The sequence below is a fragment of the Micropterus salmoides genome, unplaced genomic scaffold (genome assembly GCF_014851395.1).
Source record: "Micropterus salmoides isolate LMB-PRFRI ecotype aquatic unplaced genomic scaffold, ASM1485139v1 Ms_hic_scaffold_20, whole genome shotgun sequence".
NCBI classification, from domain to species: Eukaryota; Metazoa; Chordata; class Actinopteri; order Centrarchiformes; family Centrarchidae; genus Micropterus; species Micropterus salmoides.
In genome coordinates, this window is record NW_024041151.1 from 14,625,513 (window position 1) to 14,644,864 (window position 19,352).

Consider the following 19,352-nt stretch of genomic DNA (forward strand, 5'->3'; position numbering starts at 1 on the left):
CATCTTTTGATCTTAAACTCAAATGTCTTCAGAGTACAACAAAAACAAAGGAATTTGCCTTACCGTTCCAATACTTATGGAGGGAACTGTAATAAAACCCTGCTTGTGGTATGCCTGGCGGCAGATATGATTCAATTAAGTGACACTATAAGACACTAGACACTATAGGGAAAAGCATCATGTTCTGGAAACCCTACCTGTAAACAGTATTTCATTGTGTACTGTATGATTCATTGAAAGCTGCATCTATAAGTGTGGGAACATTTGGAAACCATGTAAAAATATGTTAAATAAAAGGGTTAATGGTTGCTTTACTGACTGCTCTGTATTCACCACAGTAATGCGTATATTAAATATTAACTCAAAACAATTAATTAAAAATAGTGGTTTTAATTATGTACCATTTCAGTAGACAGTATTCTCTACCTAAAGTGGCATGTATTGCATCTAAAATGTACCACATTTGGACTCTTCTTTTCTTTGTATTTTTATTTCCTCCCCATAACAATTAATAGGAAAAGCCAATGGTGTTTGGTGTAGTATCTCTTTTCTTTCAGACTACTCATTCTTGCCCTAAGGGCCTTCAACTCCTGTGTTGTTTATTTTACAAGTCTCTTCTCCTCCTGTGATTTCAGTCTCATCAGTGATGGATAGGAGTGATCCACTTCACTGGGCCTCACTCAGGCCTCTAGATGGCACACCAAGGCAGAGCCAGCATTCACAGTGAAGCCATTTAGATAAGCAGTGCTGGTGTATTAGTGTGGGGCTCAGCATTCCTCTACAGCAATAGGTCAAACCAGCTGGGATATGTAAGAAGATATTTAAGATCACAGATGATATTAAGAAATTTGATAAGAGCATTAAAATGGGCACATACTAGAAAATCTATATAGAGGTAGCTTAATACCTAGAACCTAGAAAATGCAACAAAGAATTAGTAACTTTAAGTTCTTGTTGACATTTAAGGGAAGCACTTTTAATCTGTGCTTTAAACCTGTAATCAAATTACAGAAATTTCAATCTAAAGATATTTTGATTTAGCTTTGGCAGCTAGGCCAGTAGTATGGAACTCATTGAAATTTTTGCCATCTCAAGTACCACAGCCAGGTTATCAACCTCTACCATTACAACATCTACTCTGAAACTGAGTGAACACCTTATGGTGCGGTTGCAACTGCAGTTTGTTTTGCAAAAGGATGCAAGAGTGTATTTTGACTGTATGGGAATAATTAGTGGCTTACCTACACTGTAATGTCAGACATCCTTCAGCTCTATTTCCTGTCTATCTCACTGGGAGTTCCCAGAGGAGAAAAAAAAGGAAGGCGCCAAAAATGTTATGAAATGTGTCTAATAAAAGGCTTAACCAAAAGTATCCCTTATTGGCTGAAATCAGAAGGCTTCTGGGTTCCATTATCACATTTTTACAATCCCTCTATTGCCTCGTCAGCTGCTAATTTGAATGGCTTGTCCTTGAATCATGAAGTTATGCTGAGGTGACACTTTTTTGTGAATGTGCTCATCAGTGTAGCACTGTGCTTTCCACAACGCTCACACAAATGCACACACTTAACGCTAATTAAAAAACCTGTGAGTCTCTCTGTGTTGTGTCACCACTGTATGATACCTGATTTTGTGGCACAAAGAACAACTGAGGGCAGGGTGGAGCAGGAGAGTTACAAGGATTCTCAGGAAATAGAAAGTGAGAAGAGGTTGTATGAATATGTGGAAAGATGCTATGAAGCAAGAAGAACAGAGATAAAAAAGGTAAGAAAAGAAAAGACAAAGAGGAGGAATGGAAGAGGGACGCAGAGAGCGGCAGCCCTGAGGCTTACACAGCAATGATGTCACCTCATGCTGGCACTGTTGGACTGAGAAACAGCTTAGCCTTTTGATCTTTGCCCTTATTTTAGTTCCAGTTTCTCCTTCCAGCTCATCCTGCCAGCTTACTGGAGTACATGACATGTGGATCTTCCTCTGCTTTACTCTCCTCTCCTGTCACATACCTCTCGACTTCCCTCATGTCCCCATTTCTTCTGTGATCAGGGTCAGTGGCATCCCCCTCCCCTGTTTATGTAACAGCTCCATTTTTGGTTGAGACCAAGAATGCCCCCCAATGCGTCGATAAGCCCTCATTCAAAGAGATTGAATTATATGGAGATAAACGGTGTCCTTGAGCATGGGTGCAGATAACAGATTGGAGTGACACAGCTGACTCTCTTTGTTTTGTTAATTAAAGATGACCTCATCGCTAAAAATGGACGCTGTGCACCTCCTCGTCACGAGCCTCGCCATCAGCAGATTGCAGATTGCAGGCAGGGGGCCAATGGCTTTTTACATTCCCTTTCTCTTTTTGCTTCCTTTCCCATTTTGCCTCTTCGCACACACATTGTTAGTCTTTCTCCCTCTCTCTTCACCTTAGGTCTAGACTGGTTTCATTTTGTGTCTCTCAGTCTCTCAAAAACGATGACAATCCCTCGGTGGTTATGTGGACATGGAAACTTAATGTCCATATCTACATAAGGGACACCAAACCTTATGGAAACTGTAACTCACATTAATGGATTTGTACTGGAATTGTAATTAAGACAAGATGGGGATGCTGCACCTCATAGGCCTCCTTTTCATTCATCATTGTGCGTCATAAGTATACTGATGAGATTTCTGTGCGTTATAAAGCACTGACACAACTTATAGTGGTCTGGGCTTGATCTTTGTTGAATTTGGTGCTTGTTAAAATCGATTTAAAATGCATTTAAGCATTGAATTGGGATTGATTAGTCTCATTTTGCAATTCAGGGCATTGCAGACACTTAAAGTGGTAGAAATAAATACTTACTCATGATGGAATTGCTTTCTGCATTAATAAACAGAAAAGGACCAACAACCCTTCCTAGATTTATTTGGAGCTGTTAAAATGATTGCCTAGACACATTTTGCTGCTTTTGACCACACTACACAAAAAACAGAACTGGTGTCATGGCTTCCCAAAGTCCTTAACAAATATTGTTGTAGCCTGTATTGTCTCTTATATATACCTGTTAAATCAAATGTTTTTTCTATGGAAGAGCGTTCCAGAGGAGAAAGTGAAAAGAGGATAGAGATGTTTAGTTGCTGTCTGTTTGTTACACATGGCAGGAGTCAGATTTGTACATGTATAATCAAAACCTTCTCATTAGTGCACTCCTGTAGGATGCCAGGGAGAAACTAGGCAGCCCTGATCTATCCTTTTTCTCATGGCTGAACTGACCACGAGAACTCTCCTTTAACCCAAGTTCTATAGATACAGGGAGCTCCACCTGTAGCCATAGAACTACGTTTGCAATGGACAGCCACCCATCCGATTTACGTAAGCTATGCCACTTTATGCGACAGGGAACATAACAACTCACTCCCAGTTACAAGCCTGACTGTTATCGTACAGAAAAATCACCACAATTCAATGACCACCAATGACTACCACACAAAACCTATACTAGCCAGTATGCTGGGAAAGTTAGCTGGCACAAGAGATTAGCAATAATTGCTCCCCTTACACAAGTCTACTCCACAAAGCCAGCTGAATCCATTACAGCCCACCAGTCTTGTGGTACCGCAGGTGGAGGATGGCACTGCAAATCAAATAGCCAATACAGTGCAGCATCACAGTAAGACACAGGCCAACAGTCTGTCAACACCCACATGTCTATTCTTAGTGCTAAGTACAGACCCAGGGGAAGACAGAGCCACAGTAAAAGGAGCTGGGGGCAGTAAAAACAGACCACACACGGGTCATATCAGAATAGTAGACATGGACCCAGAGGGCAATTAGTCTGATGAACTACCACACCTGACCCAATTTCTTGCTATACAGAAAGGGCAGGGGCAAGCCCATCATCAAACAGCACATCATTCTCAGGTTGGCCTTTTTATTGCGGCCAGCCTAAGGCACACCTGTGCAAGATTTTGACAGATTTATGAACAATATTTGCGAGAAATAGGTCTTTTGTGTACATAGAGAAAGTCTTAGATCTTTGAGTTCAGCTCATGATGAATGGGGGCAAAAACAAGTGTTGCGTTTATAATTTTGTTCAGTGTATATTCGATGAGGAAAAAAATAAAGCCTGGTTATTGTTGTTCAGCTATGACCTCATTTGACCCTATGTCTGTAATATCATCAGTCCGCACAGTTGCAGAAATATATTTGTGTTGCATATGTATGTATGATTGACAGGTTAACAGTGATATTAAACATCAAATTTGTCCTAAGGGATGATCACTTAATCAATTTTTGCCATTACATCTGCTGAACGTGTTCTAATGTGTTTTTACTCAGATCCATATGTTACATTAGCTTCATAACATGGCATGGATAAAACCTCAATTATTATTAGCTGGAGGGAAGTTGATTAATCTCAGATAACTGTAAGGCTCTGACGTAATACTCTTATTACTCTTGCAAATGAACATGTTATCAAAATGTAAGAGGTACAGTGATTACTCTGGGAAAGCAACATTGTGTTTGTAGAGTGCATGGATCTGTTATTGCAATTGCCATTGGTTCCAATAAAATGACACATGGTTGCCAATTTGTTGGCAAATTCAGAGGGGTGTCTTGAGACATAGAAGGATCCAACTTTCCTGTTATGCTACATGTACCAAAGTTTCGCTAGCAGCATGGCTATAAGAATGTCAAATGGCAATAATGGTCATTGGTCAGTCTGCCACTTTGGTCCTGACTGAATATATCAACTATTGAAAGCATTGCTGTGCAATCTTTAACATTAAAGGTCCCCAGAAGATGAAGCCATTTGATTTTGGTGATCCTTTGACTTTTCCTATAGCAAACATAAAGTTGGCATTTTAGTGAAATGCCTAGACAACTATGGAACAGATTGCTGTTAAATTTGGTACATTGGCCCTCATTTATGAAAAGTGCGTACACCAAATTTCCAGCGTACACCTGGCATACACCCAAAACCGCGGTGACTTTGAGATTTATCAATATGGACATTGGCGCTCAGCAAGCTCAAATCCTACGCTAGCTCAGGAGGTGGTGTACATGTATGCAAGTTTTGAGTTAGTGTGGAAATGCGCAGAAAAACAATTCCTAACACCACAAAACGCACTGACAAACTAAAGATATGATATATTATGACCCACTGTAAAAAAACAACATAGTAATTATAAACTTCAGTGTTTATTTTTGTGCAACATGGACTACCAAAGCATTTGATTTGTAGGTATATGTATTCCTTCATTTGTAGTTTATTTGGGGTTGCCTTTATTTCAGTGTATATCCAAACAAAAATAGGCTGTGACACAAATAAAAGTTGCATGTCAAACTAACTATATTATTGCCTAAAAACGGAAAAATGCACGCTGCAGATTCACGGAACCAGCCACAAGTCAGTACCCAAATGCGCATTCAAAATGCCATCTAAGGTTGTTTTGTTTTTTTCGCAGTGTTTTTCTTTTCTCGACATTTTGATGAGAATAATAAAATGTTTCTAAAGCAACACAAGATTGGTTTGTCTATGTTTTTCTTGCTCAGCGTTTGACTAATATCTTGCGTTAAACAAAATGTAAGCATCATACCTTGATGTTGCAATAGTAGGAATTGTAGCGGCTTCAACGCAAAAACTATAAATGCACTTAAACAGAATGATGGATGACAGTTAGGATAAATCTGTACTCAGGCCTCAGCTCTACCCACTGCAGCCTGTGCGCTTTACCTGACGTTTCAGGGTTAGGCCCGGCAGGTGCGCACGGACTGGGTTCAGTAATGAAAGGCTTTCAATGAACAAAAAATAATTCAGACTGACAAAATAATAAAAATGACATTCTTTTTCTTTTAAATAATAATAATAATAATAATAACGACATTCTTTTTCTAAATAACAATAAGCGTCATTAATAATAAAAATCATAATAATAATAATAATAATATTACAAATTGCCATGCAGTTATTAATGTGAATGAATAGTACTCCACATCACATCATCATCACTATTGTACACCCAAATACATGTGACGTGATACTGTGACGCGGCATTTATCAAGGGCAGGTATTGCGTACACCTGGATTTCAAAGGTACGCACAGCTTCATAAATCACGCGGTGAGAGGAGTGTAAGCATAATCTTACGGCAACATATACGCCCGTTTCTACGCAAGAAGGCGCCATTGTGCCCAGAGGATGATTGACCAGCAGGTCAGAGTTTTCACCAATCCAGTGAAATATTTACTAGATGGATTTGTATGGAATTGTGTATAGTACAGACATTCATGGACACTTAATGAGGACTTTGATGATCCCCTGACATTTTCTCTATGGCCACTATGATGCTGACATTTGCTGTTTTGAAATATATGTGGACAAATAACAGATGGATTGCCATGAAATTTGGTGCAAACATTCATGTTCCCATTGAGAAGACTTGGAATATCTTTGGTAACCTTTTAGCCTTTTATCTAGCATCATCATCAGGTTAAAATTGTAGTTTGTCTAATAAGGAACTTTGTTTTATGACCAAATACCTGCAAAACTAATGACATTCCCTATGACATTGTGTTAAGTGCTAATTAGCAAATTTTAGCTTGCTAAGTATAGCCAGAGCTGCTAACGTGGCTATAAACTCGCAGTCTTGTTAAAGTACTGTAATATGCTACTTTTGGGTCACAGAATCAGAGAACAAGTACCAGACTGCTTTGTTCTGTTGTTATGCTGATGATATTCAGTTGAACCTTTTAGTCAAGTGGAACAAGCTATTGTTCTGAGCAATGGTTAGTTAGAATATATACCGAGTAGTTGTTACACAACACTTACATTGTAATGGCAAGAGGACAGCTGAAACTGAGTTTATGTGCACATAAGGGCAATGCAGAATACGCTTTAATACATGATTTTGCATCAAAGTACATGCACATAATTCCATTCCAGTCTATTTTAGCTTCCTCTCTCAAACCATGAAAAATTGTTTTCATGAATAAATGATGTATCTTTCTGCCAGCACAATGCCTCAGCAGGGTTGTCCAAAGGGATGTCCCTCTACCTGATTAGAAAAACTTGGACAATTATGTGCATCTCAACCTGCTTGGAGAAATATATTTCCCACAGTGCTTTGTTCCTACCTTTAAATACCTGCCTTGGATGACATTAATCCCCACAACTCAATTGCAACCTCCTCCCATAAATAAGTCTTGGTTTTTTTCTTGAATTTCCTGCCATAGGTGGCATTAAGTTCCATGTGACAGTTTGGGTATATCTGTGTAATGTCTAAAGAGAAAGAGGAAGTGAGAGAGAGGAAGGTGATGTTGGGCTCAGTGTGGCGAATGAATGGTTGAGTGCCCACAGGAAATATAGAGCTTGTGATTTGTTTGTTCATATAAAGCTTGCATTTTGTTTGTTTAAAAAGAGTCCACTATGGACTTATAGTAGGTTAAAGGAGAAATGATAAAACAGAAGGAGAAAGAGGATCATTTGAGGACACAGTTGAGCACAAACTGTTCTATATGTTGTCATATCTATGCAGCACTTGTTAATTTGATCTGAGTGATCTGAGTGAATTTATTACATTATTTAAGTTGACAGGAAAATTATAATCCATCAACTACCTCTGTTACGAAATTGAGGGAATTAGTTTGTCGCGCTAACATTTGGCCAAATGTATACATTTTTCAAATTTAATAGTAATAAGTAATTTTAGCTGATATGATGGCAATAAAATGCCAAAAACAGGCATTTTATCAAAACCAACTTACAATTTATTATAAAGTATTACTTTAACCTTTGAATATCTACTGTAAAATGATTTTTATCTGTGGAAGAGGACAGGAAAATGCAATAAATCTAACAAAAACAATGACACTTTACCTGTTTAACATCATGCACTGAATTTGTCTGTAATTTGTACATATATTATAGAACAACATTATTGAAAAAGTGGAGTTATTAAAACTACATTACAGCATTCATTCACTATACAGAAATGAAAATACATTTATATATCATCTATACTAAACTGAGCTTGTGCATAAGCAAGTAAATGAACTGTGCCTTACTACAGTGTTTTTTCTTTTGCCACTTTGCCTCAAATTTCCTCTTCGAGCTGAAACAAAGTCCTAATGTGAGAACCCACTGACCTTGAGGATTTACACGTACACTCTCTCTCTAACTCACTCACACACACACACACACCCACACACACACAGCTAATAGCTGTGGCAATTACACTGTTCCTGAATTCAGTAGGGTAATTGATATAATATGTGAGGGATAACAGTATAGCAAGTCTGGTTTTTCACATCAGACGAAATGCCACCATGTGCACACCTGTCTCTACGTCTAGCCACAGAAGGGCAAATAAGGTGAACGTGTGTTCTGCTTGTGAATGGCTGCCTGCATGTACCTGTATATAGTTTAGGTGCATACAATACATTGTAAATTGTATACACATTAATTCTGTATGTATGTGTTGGTTTATAATCACAATGTTGTGTTTATATTTTTCAACTGTTGCAACTCTTTCACCCTCCACCACCCTCTTGAGTTTTGTTTTGTGTTTTTGGAGAGGGTTTTTCTTGTCTTTCTTAGAGAATTTGGGTGAGCCTGGGTCAGGAACTGTTACTGTTTTTGCCCAGCAAAGCCCTTTGAGACACTGTATATGATATCAGTCTGTACAAATAAACTTGACTTGACTTGTTTGCAACCACATCATAGTTACGAGGCCTGTGTGTGTTTGAAACAGAGTGGTTCTCTCAGTACGCTGTCTGTCAGACCGGCTTGTCATATTCCCATGATTTGCTATCATTTGTTCCCCTCTCTGCTTACTTAAAAGGTCACCTGGCATTTGCCATGAGGTTTTAATCGCCATGTAAGCTGGAGAACACGCAAAATGGCTTTTACCGTAATAGAATTTCGGGGACCTTAATTTTTGCCAGCTGTGTGCTGTTTTGGCTTAGGTATTGACAGAAATGTTGACGGAACAAAGGCCTACCCATGAGGAACCCCTCAGAAGGGTAAAACCATAAATGCTGCTTCTGGGTGGGTTTTGGTATCTTATTCTACAGTTAATGGATTTGATTTCGACTATTATAAACTAATTCTAGATTGGTATGCAAGAAATTAAAAGCTACCACCTTGGAGGCACTAGATGATTGAAGGTCCTCACTAGAAATAAGCAAACCTCCATACATGTGTTCTAATGGCTTGTAAAAACACTTCCAGTTTAGCAGTTGAGTCACACCATCATTCTGCATGTGTGAACACTCCACATTTCGATTCATTACCCCGTGTCATTTCCTCTGCCCAGTCTCCGCTCCTTCAGATGTGTACACACACACACACACACACACACACACACACACACACCACCCCTCTTCCGCACGTCTCCTCTCCTGTGATATTGTACCAACTCTCTCAAACAGAAGGGTGCAAGCAGGAGGGTCAAGGTGTTACTAAGGGGAGTAAGTTAAAGTAAAACCGGGCAAGGCAGTGAGTAATAAATTATTAACACTGGGAAACAAGGGGGAAAGTATTTATTAAGAAGTCCATTGTGTTGTAGGAGATTGTCTTCGTGTCAGTTTGTGAGAACATGTGCTGCTGATTCATAAACTGTTGTTATAGAGCAAGTGTTGCTGGAATTTCCTCTCTCTCGACTTTGAGTCAAGCAGCGGCTTGATTAGGAGAGATATAGAGCGAGACCACTGCCATATGTTTAAAGCTTAAAGCCAAGTTTTAAAAGATTGACACGTAGTTTTAGTTTAGTTCAAATCGTTGTGAGTATGAATTTGGACTTGTGTTCAAGGTTCTGAAGTAATAAGATCAGACACAAAAATCTGTCTTTCAGTTTGATCACTTCTTCTTGACAAAAAAAACTAATCCTCGTAAATAATGTTGCTTTGCTTGGCAATGGCAGTGAACAGTATTTCTAGATCCATTTCACCACTGTCAAGGTGCCAGGACTGCCTGTCCGTGTTCTTATGTAGGATCAGTTTGCAACTTCAGGTGTTTTCACCTTGTATTAGATGTCTCTTAAATCAGTACAGAGAAAAGGCAAGGTCATTGATTTAACTATTTATTTGCCCTCTGTTGGAATTACAGAAACTTACGCTGCATTCACTGCTCTTATTTTCTTGTATGTTATGCAAATTAGCATTTTTGTTTTAGAATGATATATATATATATTTTGATAACAACTGTCCTGTTTTCTGAGAATGTTTCAGTATTTCATTTTCATTAATTACAATTGTTTGCTTCTTGCAAACTGACTTTTACATATAGGGTAGGCCAATATCACCCTGGTACTGTGTGTATATGATGGTACACTGTGTACCCCTACTGAGCCTTCCTACTGCCTTATATTTATCTAATTGCATAACAGTTTATAGCTTACAGATGGCTCTGTTTAAAGAGGGTTTGACCCATGGAATGTGTGGGTAGAGTTTTCTAGGTAAGAGTATATGATTGTTAAAAGAACCAAAACACACACTGTGTGTCTCCTGCTGAGTCCTTAAATTGATAATTATACAGTAAGCCTCTCAAGAGCCACCGAAGACCAGACCAAAGACATTTGTCTTTTGTTTAGTCTTCCAGATAGATCAAAGTTACTGAAGCACTTCCTCGTGCTGTAAGTGACATAAGTGGTCTATTCACACTGTACATGTAATGTCCAATTATGGCACATTGCCTCGTGTCACCGAGCTAAGCTAAACTCATGCTGGTCCTCTCTATTTAACTGTTCAAGAACAGTGTTACAAATTAGCTACAGTAGAAACACTATCATCAACACATTCTTAATTGCATATCCAGTGTTTTGTATCCCTTTATAAATCAAAAGATAATTATACATTTATGGCAAGATGCTTATGAACTTGTGATTTTATTACATCTTTTGACCACTAGGGGATATTTTAGAAAGATGTGAATAAATACTTAGTTAAAGAATTCTTTGGGGGGAGTTTTCCCTTATCCAAATCAAGGGTCTAAGGCTGTACATGCATGCTGTACAGATTGTAAAGCCCCTTGAGCGAAAATTGCGATTTGTGATATTGTGTATATAAATAAGATTGGCTTGACTTATTAAAGTTGTTATTCTCTCCTCTTTGTCACATGCAGGATCACAAGTTATGGTTAGGGTTAAATAAATACAGCATTAGCTAAAAAAAGGAAAACTTAAGTGACAACAGAAAATATCTTTGCTTGAAGATTTTTTGTGGGGCTGTAAAATTAAAGAAATTATCAATATGTAGCGAGTGCATCAAAGATAACAAAAAGGTAGTCACTGGTGAGCATACTCTGTGCTGCATGAGCATTAGATTGTGTGTCTGCCATTTGATTTTTGCAAGTCATGATTATGTTATAATCAAAAACATCCACTCACCCCTAGTAAATCACTTAGTGGTTGCCCCTGAACTGTACCGTAGTCTGGCATCAGCTCCTTGATTTATTTTGATTGTCAAAACATACATTGACAACGTCATTCCTCTCTATGACCACATCCAAAATCATAAAACATCAGAACACTCATTGTTTTTTCTGTCCTCTTTCATTGTTTGTCTCTTTCTCTCTTGACTTTTTTTCCTCGTTTACTCCACTTGTGTCCATGCTGTATTTTGGAGCTATCTCTTTCTACTTTTATCCTTTTGTGAAGTAGCAGAAATCTGGCATTCAATTGGCATTCCTCTCGTAGTTGCTTGCAATAAAAGTTGGGGAATAGACTTGAAAGGCATGATAAAAGTGGGGCGAATCAGGTCAACAGTCACTCTTAAATAGATCATTACCTGCAAAAGATTAAGTGGCCTGCTAGGGATAATTTATTGTTCAACCAAATTTTGCTGAAGTAAATTAAGAGCAAGAAAGTTAAGAGAACCGAACACATCTGCATAGGTTTTCAGAAATGAAATGAAATAAGTTATCAGGGCAGTGAACATAGCATAAAAGGTTGGTTCACAATTATGAATCAGTACAGCTGACACTAACTAAAAAAGTGGAGCTAATTAAAAACACTAAGCCATGCACAGTACCCACTGTAACTTATAAGCTACTGATATCATTAATTTTATCATACTGGAATAGTTTTCCATTTAGTGTAGTCGTATTGAGTGTGATTGTGATTGTGCCCTCAATGCTAATAAAAATGCAAAAGAAATGCCGTTATCCATCAAACCTCCTGAGGAAAACCCTTCGTAAAGCCTTGCATTATAGTCAATAGAGAAACTTACCTTGTGGCAAACTTTCCAGACAAGTGAACATTGATGTGAAAGTTAACAGCAGAATAGCTGCGTACAAATGTCACAGAATCACAGAAGCATTACCCTTACCACAAAGCTAATGGTGTATCAGGTGATTGTACTCTCCATGCTGTACACTGTACGCATGCCAGGCTTGGACCACCTACATTTTTATACAATTCAAGCCCATGAGGATCAAATGGCAAAATAAGATTTGTGATACTGAAGTCAGTTGAGTATCCATGCCATGCCTGGAAACACGTAGAACATGTTTCTCCGCAAACTTATGGAAAAGGTGCAGATGGCTATTTTGTGCTGCAGTTTAAATATGAATATACAAAGCCCAGGACGCTGACACTGTAGACTGGGTTTCACCTCATGAATTTATATATGTGATGAAGTTTAGGCTACTAGAACATTTTTCTTAAGGTTAAGCTAAGATTGTGGTTTTGGATAAATATTGAAAAAGTAAACATGTCCTGTCTTGTGCTTTGAGTCAACAATTACTTTTTCAATATTTAACCAATACCACAATCTTACCCTAATCTTAATTCTGCTTTAATTAAGTGCTTTGAGTTAACTAAACATAACCATGACAACCTGAATCATGTTTCAGTTGTTACAAGCTCAAATTGTAAGACAAACAAATGAAACATGTTATTAAATGTTTGTGTATGAATATTTGCAACTTTGCAGATAAGGTCATTAAAAATGTTGCAAGATTTCATAGTGTATATATGTAATTTCTAGGAGAGAGGGTTGTATATATTATCCACAATATATGCAATCATGTATTAGTCAGTTGCAAACCTTGCAAATCTTTATTATCACTCCTGTTAATGGCTAACACAAAGCAGATGGCACCACTGAAAGACAGACTTATTTAAATTAATTACAACTAATGCCAGAAAGAACAAAGTAAATATTTAGAGGGCAACCTAATGAAGTGCAGATCTGTTCCATAAATAATAACACAGAAAAACCGCAATAATGGAAAGTGTTCAAATCCCAGTGCGGACTTGGAAGACTGCAACTTTAAGTTGGTTTAAGATGGAGTTTGTTGCCATGTTATAAAATATGATTGATCTCATTTGTACTGAAAATGGTCATTATGTAAATCGTCTGGATTCTTAATTTTGACAAACCAAGATAATCTGTCTGTTTTATAAATACTTTTCACTTACTATCCAAATACTATCAAAACACATATAAACACTGTGTTCTGGTGGTCTTGAGGTTTGAGAAAGTTGAAAATGTAAGTATTAACGTTTGTGATGATGTAAGTTGTTTATAGTAAACTGTAACAAATGGGACTTCCAGCTTGAAATGTATAGCACAAACATACTCCATCAACATCCACAGGAGATTGGTCCAACATTAAAATGGCAAATTTAGACATACTGAAATTGATATTTAAAACTTCTTTTGCAGCCCTAAGCAGGTTTTAACAACAGAATAAATGAATCCAGTTTGAGATTCATGTTTTAAAAAGGTAAAACCTTCAAAAGAGCAACCCTGCAACAGGGCTGGAATGTGTTTGGGGGGAAACCTTCTATACACAGAGCTCTTTCTGTGGAAAGGTCAAATCATTCATTCGTGCAGTTCTTTTTCCTCTCTTCTGCAACCTTTTCTTACCATCCCCTTGTGCCCTACCAGCCAGACTTACTCCCTGTGTTTATAAGTTGGCCCATGTATCATAAGCTAAAACTAAGCTGCCCTTTACCTCATGTAGAAATAGTTGGAAATCCAACCGTTTGAGAGCTTTTAAACTATTTTGACAGCTCCCTTTTTTCCATCACCCCCATGAGCACTGGAAACTGGCGTCGTGTATGTGTGCGTCGCTCGCCTTTCCCGTAAGCTGACATGAAAGATATTTCACAACTTGTGAAGTAGTGTTTTGTGAGACGCCGGGGTGCTCAGTGAGATATCATTGTAACAGTACCATGTGCCCATAAAGGAAAGAAATCCTGTTTTCTTACAGTTGTATAGTGTAATGTGTATGGAATGCTGCCAGAAAAAGTTATATTTCATTTAGTCTTGGTGCTGGCGAAATGGCTTCCACTGGACAGGGCAGAGGTGAAACACAACTCAAAATGGCATAACCATTGATAAGGAAAGAGCTGTTTTCCTAAATGTAGAAATTCATTCATGACTAAGTTCATGTTGGGCACCATTGTTTTTCCTGTGTTGAATCATTTGGTGGAACCAAAACATTTGGGATTGTTTTGTTTAACTGAGAAAAATATATGAAATATAATGCTGAAAGATAAATTTGCCTTTTTTTTTCATTCTTTTTTGTATGGTAAATGTGAAAAAACAGTACAAATAACATTTCCAAAGTAAACTTTTTGTAAAAAAATTTTTTTGTTTGTTTCTCTATGCATTTCATCCTTCCTTCCTTCTTTCCTTCAATTTCATCTCTCTACCAGGTGAGGTTCTGAGCTTGATGGATGATCTCTTCTCTGGTTTGGGTTCATCCTGTGTTGTTGCTGGGAGGAGGAGTGGAGACCATCCGCACTATATGCTATATTCAGTGGTCTTCAAGTGCCTGGAACCTGACAGTCTCTACAAGTAAGTCTGCTGAGGGCCTTAAGTGCATTCTTTAAGTCAAAACAACTGATATATTGTGGCTGTTTATTTCTTCACCATATGAATAAACATGAGTCATAAATTGTGTTGTTTTGTAGTTAGTGTAGAAACAGTTTCAGGGTTCCTGCTAAGGTCTGTTAAGTATGGAAAGTCCCTAATTATTTCCAGAACTCCACGGCTATAAATATACATAGACAATTTACATTAAACTTATGGGAAAATATATTTCCACATGTGTGTGTTAATGAAGCTAAATAAAATATATTTGAAGCTGGAAGAAAATTACTGTTTGATCATGGAGGGGGGGTTTGTGTGCGCCTGTGACCTTGGGAGCCGTGTTGTGGAGCTCCTAGTAGGGTCTTACAAGGCACGTCTCAGGTGAGGTGAGGGCTAGACTAAAACTAGCATAATAATCAGTATCTTCAAAAATGTCTTCCCCCAGAATATGGAAACTGTATCCAGAACAACTTTCAGGCAAATGCATGGTAGCTAGACCTGTTGCCATGGGGTCTAATCTGAAGAAGAAGGAGCATGGGTCAACACCTTTAGTGTTACATGTAGGGTTCTGGTGCATTGCCAGCCTGACAGGGGTCTAGATGTGCTGAACCCTGTTTACAGAATTTGGATCTTTGGATGTGGAATGTCACCTTTCTGGTGCAGAAGGTGCAAAGCGAGTGCTGGAGGTAGTCTAGTAGTCAATTGATGCTGTATATTTTGGCTTGCGTCTATGCACAGAAGTAGAATAAAATTCCTGGTTATGGGTTGGACTTTTCCAGTATCCATAACCAACTTTGTAGGCGAGTCAAAGCCTACATTTTGCCTACAAGTCGGCTGCTCGTGGGTGTGGCCAAAAGGTCATCGTGGCGACAAGATCCTGTTGGTGGACACTTGCTGTGAAGCCAAAGGAGGAGATTAACAGACTTGGTTTGCCCAGGGAACTCTTTAGTCAGTGGTCAGGTTTTAGGAAGCCTGGAGTACTGCACCTTCTGTGGTCTGGGAAGCAAATGTGTGGAGGGAGTTTGGCGAGCACCTGGAGAGGGACTTTTGTTTGGCTTCATAGAGGTTATGGCAAACTATGACACAATTCAGGAAGTGGAGGCATGGCCAAACCAAGGCTGTTTTTAGCAGAGGAGAACTGCTGACCTTGATTTTGAGGAACCCCTGAACCTGATTAACACCACTGCTGTGGAGTAAGTGGAGTTGGAGAATTCAGAGGAAGTTTCCCCCATGTTTTTGGTGGAGGTAGACAAAAATTGCCAGAGGCAGTTGAGATTTTCCCAGATATTCTAAAGGCTCTAGATATGTTTTGGCAGTCTTGGTTGATCTTATCAGTGTCACATGGAGTTCAGGGAACATGCCTGTGAACTGGCAGAAGAGGATGGTGGTTCCTATTTATGATTTTAAAAAGGGGGGGACTGGAGGGTGTACTCCATTTATCAGGGTATTACACTATCAGATGTCAGCCAAGCAGCAAGTTATTTGTTTTTGATTCAAATCAGGATCAAAGACTGGGTCCAGAATTTTTCTTTCATTGCATGGCAGGGCATTTTGAAAAATTTTAGCTATTTGTAAAACAACAATATTACTAAAACTAGAAAGTAATCAGAGAGCACATTACTTCACCAAGGCTGCCCAGTTCTGTCCCAACTCACCTATAGTATTCTGTGACATTGTTATTGGTCTCAGTTCGCAATTCAGTGCAACCCAATTGACTTTTTAGACCACATTGTTATTCAGTGTTTCCATTACCATATATAGACTTTTAATTAAACATTATGGTGTGGCCATGTTTGCGTCTTTCCTAAACAACAGTGACTGGGCAAATATCAGCAATAACACATTCTCCCCTGAGTGTCTACATTTCCCACTGCAAATGTTATTTTGTTTCAGGGGGTGAATTTTGCTACCTACTCCTTAACAACAGCTGGGTTGAGTTAACCAGTGAAGCATACTTAGTCTTAACGTGGTGGATGCTTCCGTTCTTTTATGTTCTCTTTGGTCAGAGGAGAACATGGTTTTAGTGAATACAGAAGGATCCCTGTTAAGAGGACGTATTTGTTTAACTCAAAGCGCAAACTGACCACGCTGTGTAGATTTTGGGGGGCATTTAGCTAGCAGACCGATTTTGTCTGAGATCATTAAATGTGTGCATAGCCATCACCCGAACACATCATGCATTTAGAGCAGTTAAGTCAAACTGTGACAGTGTGAGAAATGGGCAGCCAAGTCTATCTGCTGTAGCTAATTGTGGATTTGTTAGTGAGTGGGATTACCCCATGCATCATTAGAGTTGGTCATATATGAATAACATGTCATGTCCTACAAACATTGTTAAATTAACCGCATGGTGGGGTGGGGCTGTACTTGCACTTGTACTTGTACTGCATAACATTAAAACCTGTTTCTAATATTTTGTTCACCTCATTTATATACACGGAGGAACAACAAAAACCACAACACCACAGACTCCTTCTTCCAAAATGACCATAGAGCCGATTCAACATGTCTCTGATAGTGTCCACAATAAGTAGGAAATGTATTTTAATTAATTACTGGATATTTGAGACTCAAAAGATCTTTGTCTTCAAATTGAAGCAGAGAATATCTTTATTTTATTTTATTTTTCCTTTTTTTCCGCACTGGATATTGCTGTGATGTGCATTTCCTATGATTACTATTTCATTTTCATTTAACAAAGTTGCAAGAGCAGCAATAATGGGCGAATCAGACAGGACACAGATGTTGTTATGGCTATCAGCGGAATCATGAAACACACTGTCTTCTCAGGTTTTGTTAAGTCCCTTACGTATATAATGTTCTTGCTATTTGGTGGCCTTGGTTTGTTTTGGGAACCTCAGCATTGCCCTTCTAAAAGAAGCAGCCAGGATTTAAAGCTATGCAAAACCTGATCGAGAGTCATGTTTTTCCAGGTGTACTGTCAAAGTTACAAAAAACAAATAACTTGAAAGCTGTTTAATCTGGCTTTTCTAATGTGAGTCCAAAAGTCAGACGGCTCTCCCATTAATGGCAAATCAAGAAGATCAAGTAAAACAAAACAAATTCACATGGCTCTAAACACACTTAGTTATGAGACACACCAGCAGAGGAAATAGAAAAATCATACCCCGATAATGAGCCAGAGGATCTTTAAGAACCTGAGATGAAAATACAACAGAGCACCTTCTCCACATTTAACCTAACAAGTGACCTAAAGTTTATTTAGTTGTGTCAGAGCAAGGATACAGTTGAGAGAAGCAAGCTACATTACATGGATAACAAGGCCTTTATATTGCTGTTTGTGTGGTTGTATATGTATTTATGTCAAAGGGGAAGGTGATGGATGGATTAATGTAGCAATGCCAACAAGCTATTTAAATAATGTCTCCCAGTGAGCTATAACAGTAAAATATGTGCCATGTGGTTTTTCAAATTAATCTAACATTAACATTAGAGTATGCGGTCACTAGCTAATGAACTTGTCAATTTCACATAAAAGGTAGCACCCAGGGAAGAGCAGAGTAGTCCATATTTGGAAAGATTTTCCTGTCTGTAATGCAGTAATTCACAACTATACAGACCTGAGCATTTAAACAGGGAAATGAATATGGTAAAATACATCCAATGAAAGATCTGGGTAGTAGTCAACAGATGACATTTCCAGAAACTGAGGGCAATGTCAACAACACACCATCTTACCATCTATTTAGTTAAACCTTCACAATTTTGAGTTTCCTAAAAGCTTTCAGAGTGGATGAAGAAAAGTGGGGGAATAACTGTTAGTTTAATCTGTAGAAGTCAGGCTTCCACTAACAAAATCCTGCAACAAGAGCCTAATTTCCAACTTTGTAACAGCGTTATCTTTGTTTAGGCATTCTCCACAGTGTTGTTTTTCTCTGATAAGGGCAGAATTTACGTCGGAATTACGTCTGAGGGCACATCTGTTTGCAGCCAACTTCGCTTGTCTTAATCAAGAGCCTGATAAGACCTTTACTGGTATTGGCTTTATACTCGATCATTACCAAGGCTGCAAACTGTTCCCCTGCAAACTAAAATGCTGTTTGCTCCATGAAAAGTTACACACTTCATTTCAAGTGTTGCATTTTTAGAAAATAATCAGCGATTACCAATATACTGGATACAATGAAACCGTCGTTTGTGCTATAACCCATTGTAGCAAAAATAATTCCCTAGAGAACACCAGGCAACTAACTAAAAATGTACTTGTTGGATTATCAGACTTTAAGTGCACATTCACTAACCACAAACATTTATGTTAGTGTTGAGTTTGTGTATCCAGACAGGTACGTGGAGGTATCAGATTGGTGTTTTCATTCATTGATGCAGGGTATAGTAAGGCTTCAATGTTCATGAGAGGAATTTGGCTTACTGACCGCAGACAGTGAATAATAAATACAAAAATTAAAGCAATAACAGTTTGTTATACTGTACAGTACAACAGTCACACCTTGGCTCTCTGCATCACTTCACAGACCCTGAATCTTCCCTGAATTGTCTCAGTCCCAGCTGCCTTGCCTGACTGCTCCTCAGCTGTT

The 19,352-nt window shown here is 38.4% G+C and overlaps 1 protein-coding gene across 1 annotated transcript in view; it reads left to right on the forward strand.

Annotated features, from left to right (window-relative positions):
• The window catches only part of LOC119914337 (astrotactin-2-like), a 280,669-nt gene that overhangs the window by 250,896 nt on the left and 10,421 nt on the right, over nucleotides 1-19,352 (forward strand). The window contains exon 20 of the mRNA XM_038733584.1: nucleotides 14,640-14,781. Within this exon, the coding sequence (XP_038589512.1) occupies nucleotides 14,640-14,781 (142 nt within the window). The remainder of the gene's footprint in view (nucleotides 1-14,639; nucleotides 14,782-19,352) is intronic.